The following is a 15,415-nucleotide window of genomic DNA, read 5'->3' on the forward strand; positions in this document are numbered from 1 at the left end:
AATAAATGCTCAGTAAATGCTCCTGATTGCCAGGGTTCCAAGCCCAGACCTGGGGCAATTTGCCGGGAAATGTCTATGCAGCCGCATGACCACTAGATGGCAGGCGCGGCCCGTGGAAACGAGACGGAGGCGCCGGCGCGTTCTCGCAGACTGAGGCGGGGTCCCCGCCCGGCAGAGGCCCGGGATTCTGCCAAGTCAGCCGGCATCCTTCCCCCGGCTCCTCGGCAACAGACGCCCAAAGCGGCAGCAGGAGAAGCCTATTGGCTGGCAATTCCTTCTTTCTAACAAGATGCTGAGGTTATTTTAAGAGGACCTGGGGTTGCTTCTCAAGTTGCTAAAAGGTTGAGTCAGTCCTGGAGCAATTCTGCTCCTGAGAGCAGAACGGGACTCTCACATATTCCTGCCACTTTCCCACTGAGGGGGGCTCAAGCCCCCCATTCCTTTGCTTCCTCTTTTTGGGAAGAAATCTCTAGGTCCAGGCTCGATAAATGCAAAAATGATCAGAAATTCTCGTGTTTTTCCTTCTTCCTTCTCCGCTCCTTGCTGTAGAAAGAAGGGAATGCCTTGCCGGAAGCCTCTCCATGGCTTTCCAGCGTCAAGATGGTGGGCCGTCGCCCCTCGGAACTGTCGGCAAGGCTTCAGTGTTAGTTACGGTGGTGGGAGACACTGTCCTCTGCTGGGTTGTGAAGCGCGCTTTCGCCCACCGCGTGACTTGGAGCAGGTGTCAGGCAATGAGATCTCACTGTGAATGGCCTTCCATTCTTTCTGGAAGGAGGGGTGTTGATGGGGGTAGACCCAGCAGGACGCCAGCACCTGGACACTGGTTGGGGATGGAGTAGAGGTGGGGTTGGAGATGTTGGGGGCTTTGCGAAGCACAGGACGTTGAGCCTGTTTCTCAGCTCTGCCCACCGCAGGCCTCCGGCGCCCTAGCTCGTCACTCTCCAGCCGCAGCTGCATCAAGATTCCAGTTTAAACAGGAGGATAGGGTTTGTGGTCCCTTTAGACTTCGACGCAAAATAACCCAGTTTTTATTGTTGCTGTTGTTTGCTTTTATTTTGAACCAGAAGGTACAAGCTTTGAGGCCAGGCTACCAGTGTTGTTTTCTAAGGCGGCTGGCTCAGCACTGCACATCCGACATCGCCTTGTGGGGGGCGTGGGGGCGGTGGGGGGGGGGGCTGTCAATCAGGGAAGAGGGTGGGAAGTGAGTTGGCCCTGCTTAGGGTAGCTCAGTGGTTCTCAACCCCTGGCTGCCTTAGAACCACCTGTGAATTCCTTCAGCCAATGAATGGCGCTGAAAAAAGGAGAGGAAAGGAAACTGCTCTCCTGCCTTCCTTTCTTCACAGGCCACTGAACACGCGCTGAGCTCTACTCTGCCCTCAGGCACTGTGGAGACAAATAGTAAGTCACAGTTCTTGCCCTTGACCAGCAGATAATCCAGCGGGAAAGACATTCCCATGAGCAAATTGTGAGCACTGTGGAAGGGATGGCAGAGGTGTGCCAGGGGTGTGGCAGGAACAGGAAGGAGGACCAGAGAAGCTTTCAGAGCAATTAGGAGGGTGGGTAGGAAAAAGCTGATGGTGCGCAGAGAGCATCCCGTGGGTGAAATGCTGTGAGTGAAGATGAAAATAGAGGAGCAGCTTGCTGGGTGCCGGTGGCCACAGGACCTTTGTGGCTGTTGGAATGCAAAAAGCTTGAGTGGGGTGATAGCCACGTGGCTCTTAGAGGGAAGATTGTGGGGGTGGGCAGCAAAACCGGGGGTCGGTGGTGAGGCAGGTGTGTGCCCGGTGGGTTCCAGAGGCTGAGATTGGCCGAGTGAGGGTGAGAGGGACAAGGGGCAATGTCAGTGGCCAAGGCCCACTGTGGGGAACGCGGGAGCTCTGGGTGAGGTGAAAGTCATCTGACTCGCATTTGAGAAGGATCCCCGACAAAGGAGAAGCAGAGACCTTTGCCTGTTGACACTGTAATACACAAAGCTGGGTAGAGTTTCGTAGTGGTGCTCTTTCTTGTGTGGCTTGGAAGGGTAGCGGAGAGCTAAATCCGTTGAGTCCGTCCTCAAATTTCCTTCTTATTCAAGTAACGCCAAACGACAGCAGGCAATTTTTAATGGGGCCCAGCAGGCCAGCATTTGAGGATAATCAACAAACAGTTGAAATTCCAGTGCTGGAAGGCGGTCCTGTACTTTCTGGAGTGCTGTACAGTTGTGGTGATGTGTCTGACTATGAAGTCTCGGTTCCTCGTCACCTCCCAGGCCGAGTGCAGGTCTGTGTGCGAGTAAGACTGAATTCTGCTTGCGATCCGGAGAACAAGGGACCATGACAGTACCCCCGAGGTGCGTGTGAGGCAGGAGGGTTAAGAATCGCCGCCATGAGACATGACCCACTTGGTCTATCTTTATAATCCGGAGCCTCCAGAGCCAGGAAAGAAGGTAGGGTCCACTGTGGTGCCCCAGCGTCTGGGCTGCCCTTCGTGACCTCATTGTCTTCTTAGGTATGGAATTGCGGGGACCGTGAACGTGACGGGGGACGAGGTGAAGAAGCTGGACGTGTTGTCCAATTCCCTGGTGATCAACATGCTGCAGTCCTCCTACAGCACCTGCGTCCTGGTCTCGGAGGAGAACAAGGAGGCCATCATCACGGCCAAGGAGAAGAGGGTGCGTGCGGGGCGGGCTGCAGTCCCCTCCCCAGCAGGTGGTGCTGCTGAGTCGGGAAGAATCTTGGGTTGCACAGCTTTGCTTTAGTTTCTGAGATTTTCCTGTATTGCTTAACTTTTGTTTGCCGGGAAGAACGGATTGCATACTTCATTAGTTGAAAGTCTTATGCTGTCTAGTGAAAAAAGACTCCCTAACAAGGCAGTGATTCATTCAGGAAATAAATCAGAGCAATTTACCAAAACGCCTAGTGGGTGGGGTTCATGAGTTTCACTTACTGTACTGGTAAGCAGGGCTGGCCTTCCGGGCTGGAAAATCATCAAGTCTGGTAAAAAGTAGAGTTCTGGGGAGAGCCACACTTTCAGCCTCTTCCTCTTCTCATCCCCACTTCCACGCCCCTCCCAACACACTCTTCCCGAAGGGGGCTGTGGTTGCAGAGATGTCTTCATGCCTGACGAACTGTTGGACCAATACGGGAAGAAATCACGAAGGTCGCACGCTCAGCCGTGATGCGGCAGCAGCTTGGTTACTGTAGGGCATGGCTGGGAGGGTCTGTATTCACTGTGGTTTCACGGACAGTTTATTTTTTTAAAGGTTGGCACCTGAGCTACAACTGTTGCCAATCTTCTTCTTTTTTTCTTTTTTTCCTTCTTCTTTCCCCTCAAGCCCTGCAGGACATAGTTGTATGTTCTAGTTGTGAGTGCCTCTGGTTGTGGCATGTGGGACGCCACCTCAGCATGGCCTGATGAGCAGTGCCAGGTCCGCTCCCAGGATCTGAACTGGGGAAACCCTGGGCCGCCAAAGCGGAGCATGCAAACCACTCGGCCACCAGGCTGGCCCCACACACAGTTTATTAAAGAGAGAGGTTTGCTGGCGGCCAGAAGATGCAACCCACGTTCAGCTGCGATGCAGTAACACAAAATAAATGCTGGCACTATTGGCCCTTGTTTTACATGTTGAGTGTTGGGGGCAAGGTGCCATTTCTTTATGATTAGCTGAAAGGACAGAAAAGGTCAAGCCAAATTTGTTAAACACCTACTGTATGCCAGGGACTGTGCAAAGCATTTTACTTGCTTCATGTAACTGAAGCTAAGTCACACCTATTATTTTCAACTTTCCGTTTCCACTGATACGACCCTCGATGATCTCTACAATCTAATCTGCCATTTTCTTTCCCAGCTGGCCTGAGCTACACAGGCCTTCATGCTGGTTCCTGACTACTCCACACGTGCTCCCACACCAGCTCCTTGAACGTGTTCCAGCATAGGCTAGATGCTCACCAAATAGCCATTGAATGAATGCACGCGGGAATGGATGGGCTGAATTGGATTATCCACAGGAAGAATGGGGAATTTCCAATTTATGGATTATTCCACTTTTTTGTGTGCCCCTCCCCCAGGTTGAGCAAGGGACCAAAAAAAAAAGAAGAACTAAAGCTCAACTTAAGCTAGGGCAGCCTCATTGGAGAGCCGGGGAAAGTCGTTTTAGTGGTGGGAGAAATGACTCCCATTTTACCTGATGGCTCATTACCAGCGTTTAATTACCCAGGAGACTCTGGTCCCCATCACTGACGTCCTCACGGGACCTTGCACATAGGAGGCTTGTAAAACGTATCTGGGCATTTCTTTTCATGGAATGGTGGCTGGGGCAGCCCGTGATGCCGGTGGGGGTGGGCGAGAGAGACCCGCCCGCTCTGCCTTCTGGTCTTCACAGCAGCCAGGTGGGCTGGACGCAGCAAAACCCAGAAGGGTATTTTTATTCTCCTGATGTATTTGTGCATACTAGCTGTCTTAACAAGACAGACCCAGAGGCCTGGAGACATTTTTCTGAGATTTTCTGAAGTCTTTCGGTGAAAGTGCTCCAAAATGAAAAAAGCCTGTCTAGGGAGAGGCTCAGAAAGAATTATCAATAAATCAATAACTGACACTGGATATGGATAGAGCTAGCTCAACTTTATCTTTTTTCCCTACCTCTTCCCAGACCTGGTGTCCTCTCATACCTCAGCAGCTTGAGGTCCCCAGTGGGCCCAGGTAGGAGGGGAGGGTGGAGCCAGCGCAGGTGCCAGGAGAGCTCTCTGGAGGGGGGTGGGACCCTGAGCGCCCCATGTGGGCGTCGGTTCATCCGTTTCCGGGCAGGTGGGCCCTGAGCTGCACAGTTCATATGTGCAAAATGCTCTGCCCTCCATAAGTGACTGTGCTTTTTGATAAGGAAATCCCTTTGCTCTGATTGCTTTTTCACGCTGTGTTATCTATCTGCCACACGCGGCCGCTTACATAGAGTGTGTTGGTGCAAAGGCAACCTGATCAGATGGCTCCCCCTTCTGCATTTAGGGGAAATACGTGGTCTGTTTTGACCCACTGGATGGATCTTCCAACATCGACTGCCTGGCCTCCATTGGAACCATATTTGCCATCTACAGAAAGGTGAGTAGACAGTCTGATCTTTAAGACCTCCTGCCTGGAACGGCTTCTAGAAGGCCCCTGGGCTGGGAGCTGCAAGTCTGCGCTCTGCTGCAGGCTTCTCGTTGGAAGAGCTGCACTGGCGATTTCCCCTGCCTTCTTCACAGCATTCGTAAAGCAAGAGGATAGAGGGTGCCTTGTGTTGAAAATCTGGAAGTGACACAAATGTCAGCATGGTACGAGGTTCCCCGTGGTATCCATCCAGTGTTACCAGAGACTTCATGCCAAGCCACGTAGTCCACACGTTACCTCAACTTGGGACCAGGCCTGCTCCAGTCAGGGTGGCTGGCCTGTGCCCGTGGGCTTTCAGGCAGAAGGAGGCCAGGGGCACTTGAAGGTTTCAAGGACTGTTCAGTTGGGTGACCTGCCCTCTGGCTGGTTTTAGAGGCCCTGCTGTCTGTCTCCACAGCATACACTCTTTCTGCTAAATTACTCACAATCAAACAAATGCAGACATCACTTATTTTCTATCCTACCAATTTGGCACTAATTTCATAACGTGTGTAGTTAATTTTCCATGTGTGTCTCTCTTAGTGCTCCTGGATTATAAACTCAGCAGAGGATTGGGTATACCCCACATCACCTACTGTGTTGTCTGTAGATATTGGTATTGCAGTAGATATTTCTGCTTGGCTGATGGTTGTCCAAAAAAGGGGGCCAGCATTTGATTTTCAGGGGCAAAAGCTTAGTGGGAAACTAACCCCAGCAGAATGTCTGAATTAGCCTGAGCGCTCCTCCTGAGAAGACAGCAAGGAGCGGGCGAGCGCTCCCTTCCTCCTGTCTCAGAGAACAAAATGGAAGCCAAGCCAGCAGGGGTGAGAGGAAACCTCCAAGGATGTTGCTTTCCCAGTCCGTGCTTCTCTTTTCTTCTTGTGAAGAGAGAGAGGAGATTTTTGCTGAGGGAGCAGGAGAGAACGACACGAGACACTTTCTCTGGTATCTGAGAGAGTTAAAGACGGAGATGCTGTTCAGGGTGAAGCAAAGATGAGGTCGGTGAGTATACGAGTTTGTTTCTCCTTTGAGATACAGCTTAGAGGTCAAAATAAAGGGATAGCTGGCCTGATGTTTATGAGATTCTGGAAAAAGACACCCAGCTGTATCTTTGAGTTTTAGGTATTGGTTTTTTCCTCACGGCTAATGCTCTGTCAGGCACTGCCTCACCCGCCTGCAGGCACGCTGTTCCTGCACCAGCCCTCACCTCCGCCGAGATGAAATCACGCACACTATCGCTGCTTTTACTGCCAGCAAACTGAAGCACAGACAAGGTCTGCAGCTCCATTGAAATCAGCAGGGGGCGCGTGGCGGGGCGGGGATGAAACGGACGCTCTGACGCTCTGATGCCACCATCACGGCTCTTCGCAGCTTCTCAAGACCAACTGGTTTAAAACAAGAGCAATGACGGGGAGGCTGTGCCTGTGTGGGGACAGGGGTCTATGGGACATCTCGCTATCTTCCTCTCAATTCTGCTCTGGAAAAATTGAGTCTTTAAAACAAGAAAGAAAAATATTATTATATATAATATGGGATATTCACACTTGAATTTACGTGACTTTGAACATGGAGATTTTGTCTTAAATTTTGAAGAAAACAGAGGCTTTGAAGGCTAGTTCAAATAACCGTAGATTCCCTTTCATAATATTTCTAAAGAAGGGGGGGAAATTTGAGGAACTAATAAACCTCTTAGAATGGAAATTGTGAAGACGACGTGAAGAGACTGCTTTGCGATGCTTAAACCAAGTGTAGTGAGAGAGCAGCTCACTTCGGAGACCTTAGGGGGGCTGGCACAGCAGCTGAGAACCTTGTCAAAACCAGGGGTGATGCCCGTTTCTGACCAGGACTTCTGTGATTCTCTGATAAGCATCAATATAGAAGTTTCAGGAGAGTCAGAGGACTGTCAAAGGTATCTTGCTCCCTTTATCTCTAAGGAGCAATGCTGAACACCATTTGGGGCAACCCACACTGTTTTCAGCCCTCTGTTGGTAGATTTTCCTTTTTCTTGAAGTAGAGACTTTTCATTTCCAGCAAAGTCATAGATTAGACAACGTGAAAACTCTCCTGCTTCAAAATATCCGGAACTGCTGGGTAAAATATGTCATCCATACCTTTAAATGCACAGCTGAGCTCATTGAAATGAACAAGCATTAAACACAGGTGAGGGGCAGGGACCAGAATCACAGGAAAGCGAAAACCAGACGCTAAGGAGAAGGACTGATGCTGGCTCTGTCTGACGGAAGGAGCGAGTTGTGGGTCTGAATAATTTAAGGGTATGGGTTGTAACACCCCTACAGGGTCAGGAGACCCCCTCCCCCATTGTCACAGTTAAGCAAAGCTTGCCCAAAGTCAACTCTTTCATTGACATAAGAACACACAGATAGGGGCCGGCCCCGTGGCTGAGTGGTCCAAGTTCCGCATGCTCCTCTTTGGCAGCCTGGGTTTGCAGGTTCGGATCCCACATGCAGACCTACTCCACTCATCAGCCATGCTGTGGTGGCAACCCACATATAAACTAGAGGAAGATTGGCACGGATGTTATCTCAGGGACCATCGTTCTTAAGCAACAAGAGGAAGATTGGCAATGGATGTTAGCTCAGGGCAAATCTTCCTCATAAAAAAAAGAGTAGATACATAGACCAATGGAACACAAAAGAGCAACTACAAATCAACCCACACATGTACATATGTATGTGTGGCCACCTGGTTATGAAGGGGCAACACTGAAGTTCATGCTACTTCAGTAAAAGATGATCCTTCACTAAATGATGCTGGCCCCAGAGAATCTCTATATGAGAAAGAATGCACTTGACCCTACACGCCATACCGGAGATTAATTAAGAAAGGTTAGAGACTTAATTGTAACAAGTAAGGCTATAAAACTCCTAGGAAAAAACCACAGGAGAATATCTTCATGTCTTTCTGGAAGGTAAAGATTTCTTAAGGACACAAAAAGCACTAACCATGAAAGGAAAGGCTAATAAATTGGACTTCACTAAAATTAAGAACTTCTGTTCATGAAAGACAACATTAAGAGTGAAAATGCAGGGGCTGGCCCCGTGGCCGAGTGGTTAAGTTCCTGCGCTCCGCTGCAGGCGGCCCAGTGTTTCGTTGGTTCGAATCCTGGGCGCGGACATGGCACAGCTCATCAAACCACGCTGAGGCAGCGTCCCACATGCCACAACTAGAAGGACCCACAGCTAAGAATATACAACTATGTACCGGGGGGCTTTGGGGAGAAAAAGGAAAAAAATAAAATCTTTAATAAAAAAAAAAAAAAAAAAAAAAAAAAAAGAGTGAAAATGCAACCACAGACTGAAGGAAAAGATTTTCAGTATGTATCTCCAACAAAGGACTCATATATAAAATAAAGAACTCCTACAAATCAATAAAGAATACTGTCAGTCTAAACAAAGGAATGAGCAAAGGCATTGAATAACACTTCAAAAAAGAAATTTTCTCCCCAACTGATTAGTAAGCATATGAGAGATGCTCAACATCCTTAGTCATCAGAGAAATGGACATTAAAAGTATAATGAGACATTATTCACCCCACCAGAATGGCTAAAATTAAGAAGACTAACCACACCAAGTGTTGATGAAGAAACTAGAATTCTTACTCATGGTTGGTGGTAGCAGAAGATGATGCAAACACTTCAGAAAACTTTTGATAGCACCTGCTAATGCCTAACATATATTTATACACTAAAGCCCAGCAAGTCCACTCCTGGTATGCACCCGGGATACATGAGTGCTTGTGTCTGGCAAATGATTCGTCATAGCCCCAAACTGGAAAAAAATCCAAATGTATATCAACATTAGAATGGGTAAATAAATTGTGGTATACTTGTACAACAGAAAACTACATAGCAATGAAAAAGAACAAACTACTACTACCTGCAACAACATAGATAAAATCACAAAGACGTAATGTTGAGAAACATAAGGCAGATACAAAAAAACACATGCTTTGTAATTTCATTTATATGAAGTTCCAAAACAGGCAAAGCTAATTATTTTTTGTTTTTTAAGGAAGATTAACCCTGAGCGAACATCTGCTACCAATCCCCCTCTTTTTTGCTGAGGAAGACTGGCCCTGAGCTAACATCCGTGCGCATCTTCCTCTACTTTATATGTGGGACGCCTGCCACAACATGGCTTGCCAAGTGTTGTGTAGGTCTGCACCCGGGATCCGAACCGGTGAACCCTGGGGCACCATAGCAGAACATGTGCACTTAACCGCTGCGCCAGCGGGCTGGCCCCTACTAATTATCTTTTTGCTGTCCAGGTGATAAAGTCCAGAATAGAGGTTACCTTTGGGGGAGGTGATGGTGACTGAGAGAGGGCAGGAGGGAGTTTGCTAGGTTGCTGGAAATGTTCCATAGATTGATCTTGGTGGTTATGTGAGTATATACTATATGTAGGTAAAAATTCATTGAGCTGTAAAATTAAGATTTATGTGCTTTGCTATATGTAAGTTATACCTCAATAAAAAGAAAAATAGTCTACTTTCCCAAACCATCTGCCACTAAATACATTGAGCCTGGAGTAATGGAGATTACTAATATGAAGTGGATTTTTGGAGTACTAGGACCATAATGGGGAAAAAACAAAAATTGAACCTTTCTTTTTTCCATGCACTGAAAGAGATTACAGATGAGTTAATGAGTTTGGTGGAGAGGTGGAGGATGAAACCAGAAACAGAAAAGAATCTTTCTCTGATCTTGTCTTGATGTAGGAGAAATTCTGTCTAAACATGAAGACAAGAGAAGAAAATAATAAGGGTTGTAATGAATAATTTTAATTACCAAAAAACTGCACTGCAAAGAAAAAGACATTGTAAATAAAGTTAAAGGCAGATGACAATCAAGGAAAATATTTGTAACACATATAAGGCATTAATATCTTTTATATGTAAAGAGCTATTAAAATCAACAAGAAGATGAAAACTCTGATACAAAAATAAGCAAAGACATAAAACAGGCAACTTACAAAATAAGAAATAAAGATGATCAATAAACATATAAAAAGTTAGTTATAAAAATGGAAGCTAAAATAAAAAAGATGTCTTTTTTTCACTCTTTTTTAAATCTCAGAATTGTTTTGATATTTAAAAATATTAAGAGACATCAAAAAGATAATAAAGAAATACTATAAATAACTCTACACACATAAACTTGACAACTACATGAAATGGACCAATTCCTCAAAAAGTGTGCTACTATTATTCACCCAATATAAAATAGATCATTTGACTAGCTCTATAACTACTAAGAAAATAGAATTCAAAGAACAAATCTCCAGGCCCAGATGGTTTCACTGGAGAATTATACCAAATGTCTAAAGATTACTTAATCTCTTCCAGAAAAGAGAAGGGGAAGAAACACTTCCCAATTCATTTTATGAAGCTGGTATTAGCCTGATTCCAAAACCAGATGAAGGCAGTTCGGAAAAAGAAAACTACAGACCCATAGTTCTCATGAAGTGATGCAAAATCTTCAACAAAATATTAGCAAATAGAATTCAGCAATACATAAAAAAAATTATACACCATGAGAAAGTAGGGCATTCCAATGGTGGAAAGCTGGATCAATCGTCAACAATCAATCAATCTAATCTACCACATCAACAGGCTAAAGAAGAAAAATCATAAAATCATATCAACTGATGAAGACAAACCATTTGACAAAATTCAACATTCATCCAAAAAAAAAAAAAAAAAAAAAAACTCTCAGAAAACAAGAAATAGAGGGGAAACTTCCCTCAACTTGATAAAGAATATCTACAAAAACCCAACAGCTAACATCACATTTAATGGTGAAAGACTGAATGTTTTTCCTTTAATATCAAGAACAAGACAAAGATGTACAGTCTCACTACTGTTGTTCAACATAGTGATGGAAGATCTAGCCAGGGCAGTAAGACAAGAAAGAGAAATAAGAGACATAGAGATTGAAAAGGAAGTAATAAAACTGTCCCTCTTTGCAGATAACATGGTGGTCTATGTAGAAAATCCCAAGGAATCTACAAAAAGCAAAACAAAAAACCAACTTCCTAGAACTGATAAGTGAGTTCAGCAAGGTCACAAGATATGAAATTAATGCACAAAAATCAGTCGAATTTCTATATATTAGTAATAAACACACGGTAACTAAACTTTAAGGTATAATACGATTTATAATAGCTCAAAAAATGGAATAGTGTAAACCTAACAAAACATATACAGTATTTTTATGCTGAAAACTACAATATGCTGATGAAAGTAACCAAGGAAGCCACAGTGTGTCTTGCGTGGAGAGATATACCAGGTTCATGGATTGGAAGACTCAACATAGTAAAAGAGGTCAATTCTCCCCAATTGATATGCACACTTTCTCTCAAAATCTTGGCAAGATTTTTTGTAGATATGGACAAGATTATTCTAAAATTTAAGGCAAAGGAACTAGAATAATTAAAACAATTTTGAGAAAGTGTAGAGTGAGAGGAATCAGTCCCAATTTCAAGACTTATCATATCACCACAGTCATCAAGACTGATATGAACAGAGGGATAGACACATGATCAATGGAACAGAGTAGAGAACCCGGAAGGGATCTCACAGTTTCTGGCTAACAGATTTTTGACAACGTTTCGAAAGCAATTCAATGGAGGAAGGAGTCTTTTTAACAAATGGTGCTGTAGCAATTGTACATCCCCAGGCAAAAGCCTAAGCTTCATACCTTATACAAAAATCATCTCAAAACAGATTATAGGTTTAAGCATAAAACTTTTACAATCAAGCATAAGAGGAAATTTCCAGGAACTAGGACTTGGCGCAGAGTTCTTAACATGACACCAAAAGCACAATGAATTAAAAAAAAAAAAAAGAGGGGCCAGCCTGGTGGCGCAGTGGTTAAGTTCGCATGTTCCACTTTGGTGTCCTGAAGTCTTCCAGTTCAGATCTTGGGTATGGACCTACTCGCTGCTTATCAAGCCATGCTGTGGTAGGCGTCCCACATATAAAATAGAGGAAGATGGGCACTGATGTTAGCTCAGGGCCAACCTTCCTCAGCAAAAAGAGGAGGTACATGGTTGTTCGTAGCAGCTTTATTTGTCATAGCTCACAACTGGAAATAACCAAACTGTCCTACGGGAGGTGAAATGTTAAACAAATGCTGACACGTCCACACTTGGAGAACTCCTGAGCAATAAAATGGAAGGAACTATTGATACGCATAACAACTGCGCTGGATCTCAAGGGCATTATGCTGAGCGAAAAAGCCAAGATCCCAAACTGTCTGATCCCATTTATGCAACCTTCTGGAAATGACGTGTTTACACTAGAGATGGAGAAGAAATCAGTGTTGGCCAGGGTCAGGGGTAGTGGGGAGGGATAGCACGAGGGAGATGTCTGTGGTGATGGAATGGTTCTGTGTCTTGACGTGGTGGTGGGGATATGAATCTAACATTTGATAAAATGGCACAGAGCTAGACACACACTTGATACCAAGGTCAGTTTCCTGGTTTTGATATTGTACTCTAGGAAAATACATAAAATGTAACTATTGGGGGAAATCGAGTGAAAGGTACACAAGATCTCTCTGTACGATCTGTGCAACTTCCTATGAATCTATAATCATTTTTATTTATTTATTTATTTTTTTGAGGAAGATTAGCCCTGAGCTAACATCTGCCGCCGATCCTCCTGTTTTTTTGCTGAGGAAGACTGGCCCTAAGCTAATATCTGTGCCCGTCTTCCTCTGCTTTATATGTGGACACCTGCCACAGCATGGCTTGACAAGCAGTGCATAGGTCCACACCTGGGATCCAAACTGGTGAACCCTGGGCCACCAAAGTGGAACATGCAAACTTAATGTCTGTGTCACCGGGCTGGCCCGTATAATTTATTTTAAAATAAAAAGTTAAACATAATTTTAGGAAAAACCTAAACTTTAAACAGTAGAGATTGATTAAATTTAGGGGTTGCAATAGACTATCCAACATGCTCATGAAAAAGTATATATGCCTGTATACATATGTATGTGTATAAACGTACATGTGTTAATTGAATGCAACGAGCATGGGCCAGATTGCACTAGGTGGTAAGAAAATAGACATGCACAAGAAAGTCAGTCCTTGTCACCATGGAGCTTACAGTCTATTTAGTAGGTCAAACATTAAACACACTAGTAAAGTTGCGTTGGAAGCTTCAGAGGGGAAGCACTGGGTGCCATGGCATCGAGTACCTGGAAGACTAAATCTTGAGGTCATGGAAGGCCTCCATGCGGAAGCTGATGTTTCAACTAAGACTTGAAGGCTGAGTTCCTCAGGCAAAGGGCATGAGGAGAAAGGAGAGGGCCATTCTGGCTAGAAAGAAGGGCATAGGCAGAGTGCTGGAGCCCAGGTGCCGGGTGGAATGTTCAAGAAGAAAAAGAAGATCAGTGGTGCTGCAATGTAGGGCCTGGGTGGGTGGGCATGGAGAATGATGTTGGATGTGACCAGTCAGCCAGCAGGGGCCACATAATGGAAGACCTGGTAAAATGAGTTAAAAATATTGACCGTCAAGGCAGCGGGAAGTCAATACAGGCTTTAAGGAGAGAAGTGACATGGATGCAAGCAGAGCAAGGGTGGAGCAGGGGGACCAGGCAGGAGGCGATGGTCTCCAGGACCAAGTGGTGGTGAGGACGGAGAGGAGGACATGGATCTGTGAAGAGTGGCTGCTGGGACCGACTGACTTAGTGATTGAGTGGAGGTCGTAGGGGAGGGTGAGGAGTATGGTCTGGGAAAGGGAGGGACGGGTAACTCCCAGGCTTCTAGTGGACAGATGATGGCGCCATTTGCTGAGACAGGAGCAATGGGAGAAGAGTGGAGATTTTAGCGGGAGGGTGAGATGGGGCAGATGAATCCCATCTTAGATGTGTTGAGCTTGAGGCGTCTGTGGGATACCTGAGCAGGGATGTCTGATGGGTAGGTGGCTCCAAGGCCAGGCTCTCAGGAGAGTGAAGATGGAGCTCTGGGAGGCATTGGCACCTGTGTGGGGCCTGGAACACTGGTTGTGGATGAGGTTGCTGAGGAGTGTGTAGAATGAGAAGAGGAGAGAGCTTTATTAGTTAGGACTCTGATATAAATGGTAGGGATGGATCAGGAAACCCCAAGGCAGGAATATGGCCAGCCTCAGAGAGGGCCTGGGCCAGAGAAGGGTCAGGCCGGGAGAGAGCTTTTTCCCTCACAGTCTCTCATCTTGCTTTCTCGCCACGCAGCTGCTTCATCCCTTCTTCTCTCTGTAGACCAAGTTTTCTCTGATTCTCCGGCCAATGGCAGAAGAATGATGGTCACCCACAGCTCCCAAGTTGACATCAACCAGAATGTTCTAGCCCCAAATCCAGATTTCTGGAGCAGAGATTGTGATTGGGCCAGTTTGGGTCAGGAATCTATTCCAGACCCCATTCAATTTGTGTGTCTCCCAGCAGCTAAGCGCCCCACTTCGGACAGCGCAGCAATTCAGCAAGTCCATTTTCCAAATGCTTAGATGCCCAAGGGCTGAGGAGGAGCACCAGCCTTTCAGGGGCGGGAAGAAGAGGAGCCGGCAAGAGCAAACGAGAAGGCACGTGTAGAGAGTGAGGAAGAAGACCAGGGGAGGTCTCCTGGGCCCGAGTTCAATGTGGGGAGGGGGGCATTTCCTACACGGCACCAAAAAGTTCTTGGATATAGCAGGGTGTCCAAGAATTCAACTCAATTCTGACACTATCTACCCAGAAACAGCATCAGATTCCACAGGTTAAGAGTTCAGTCCTACAAGGCTGCCCTTCTCCCACCACTTCAGATCCCAGTTACAAGCCCAAGCTATCACCTGTGCTTCTAGATCGGAGGCCCCCACAGCCCCCCCTTGCATTTCATTAATTTGCTAGAGTGGCTCACAGAACTCAGAGAAGCAATTACTAGATCACTAGTTTATTATAAAAGGATATAACTCCGGAACAGCCAGCTGGAAGAGATGCACAGGGCAAGGGATGTGGGAAAGGACGCAGAGCTTCCATGCTCTCTCCAGATGTGCCATTCTCCCTGCATCTCCACGTGTTCACCAGCCTGGAAGCTCTCCAGGTCCTGAGCTTTTGGATTTTTATGGAGGCTTCATTACTTAGGTATGATTGATTACATCACTGGCTGTGGATGACTGAGTGTGAACCTCCAGCCCCTGGCCCCTCCCTGGATGTTGGGGGGCAGGACTGAAAGTTCAACCCTCTAATCACATGGGTGGCTCCTTGGCAACCACCCCCCATCCTTAGGTGTTTTCCAAAGATTACCTCATTCACATAACAAAAGACACCTCCATCATTCA

At 46.1% G+C, this 15,415-nt stretch overlaps 1 protein-coding gene across 1 annotated transcript in view; it reads left to right on the forward strand.

The window, feature by feature from the left end:
* The window catches only part of LOC103550992 (fructose-1,6-bisphosphatase isozyme 2), a 45,839-nt gene that overhangs the window by 2,222 nt on the left and 28,202 nt on the right, over positions 1 to 15,415 (forward strand). The window contains exons 2-3 of the mRNA XM_070590740.1: positions 2,488 to 2,650; positions 4,978 to 5,070. Of these exons, the coding sequence (XP_070446841.1) occupies positions 2,488 to 2,650; positions 4,978 to 5,070 (256 nt within the window). The remainder of the gene's footprint in view (positions 1 to 2,487; positions 2,651 to 4,977; positions 5,071 to 15,415) is intronic.

This window comes from Equus przewalskii, chromosome 22, assembly GCF_037783145.1.
Source record: "Equus przewalskii isolate Varuska chromosome 22, EquPr2, whole genome shotgun sequence".
Lineage (NCBI taxonomy): Eukaryota > Metazoa > Chordata > Mammalia > Perissodactyla > Equidae > Equus > Equus przewalskii.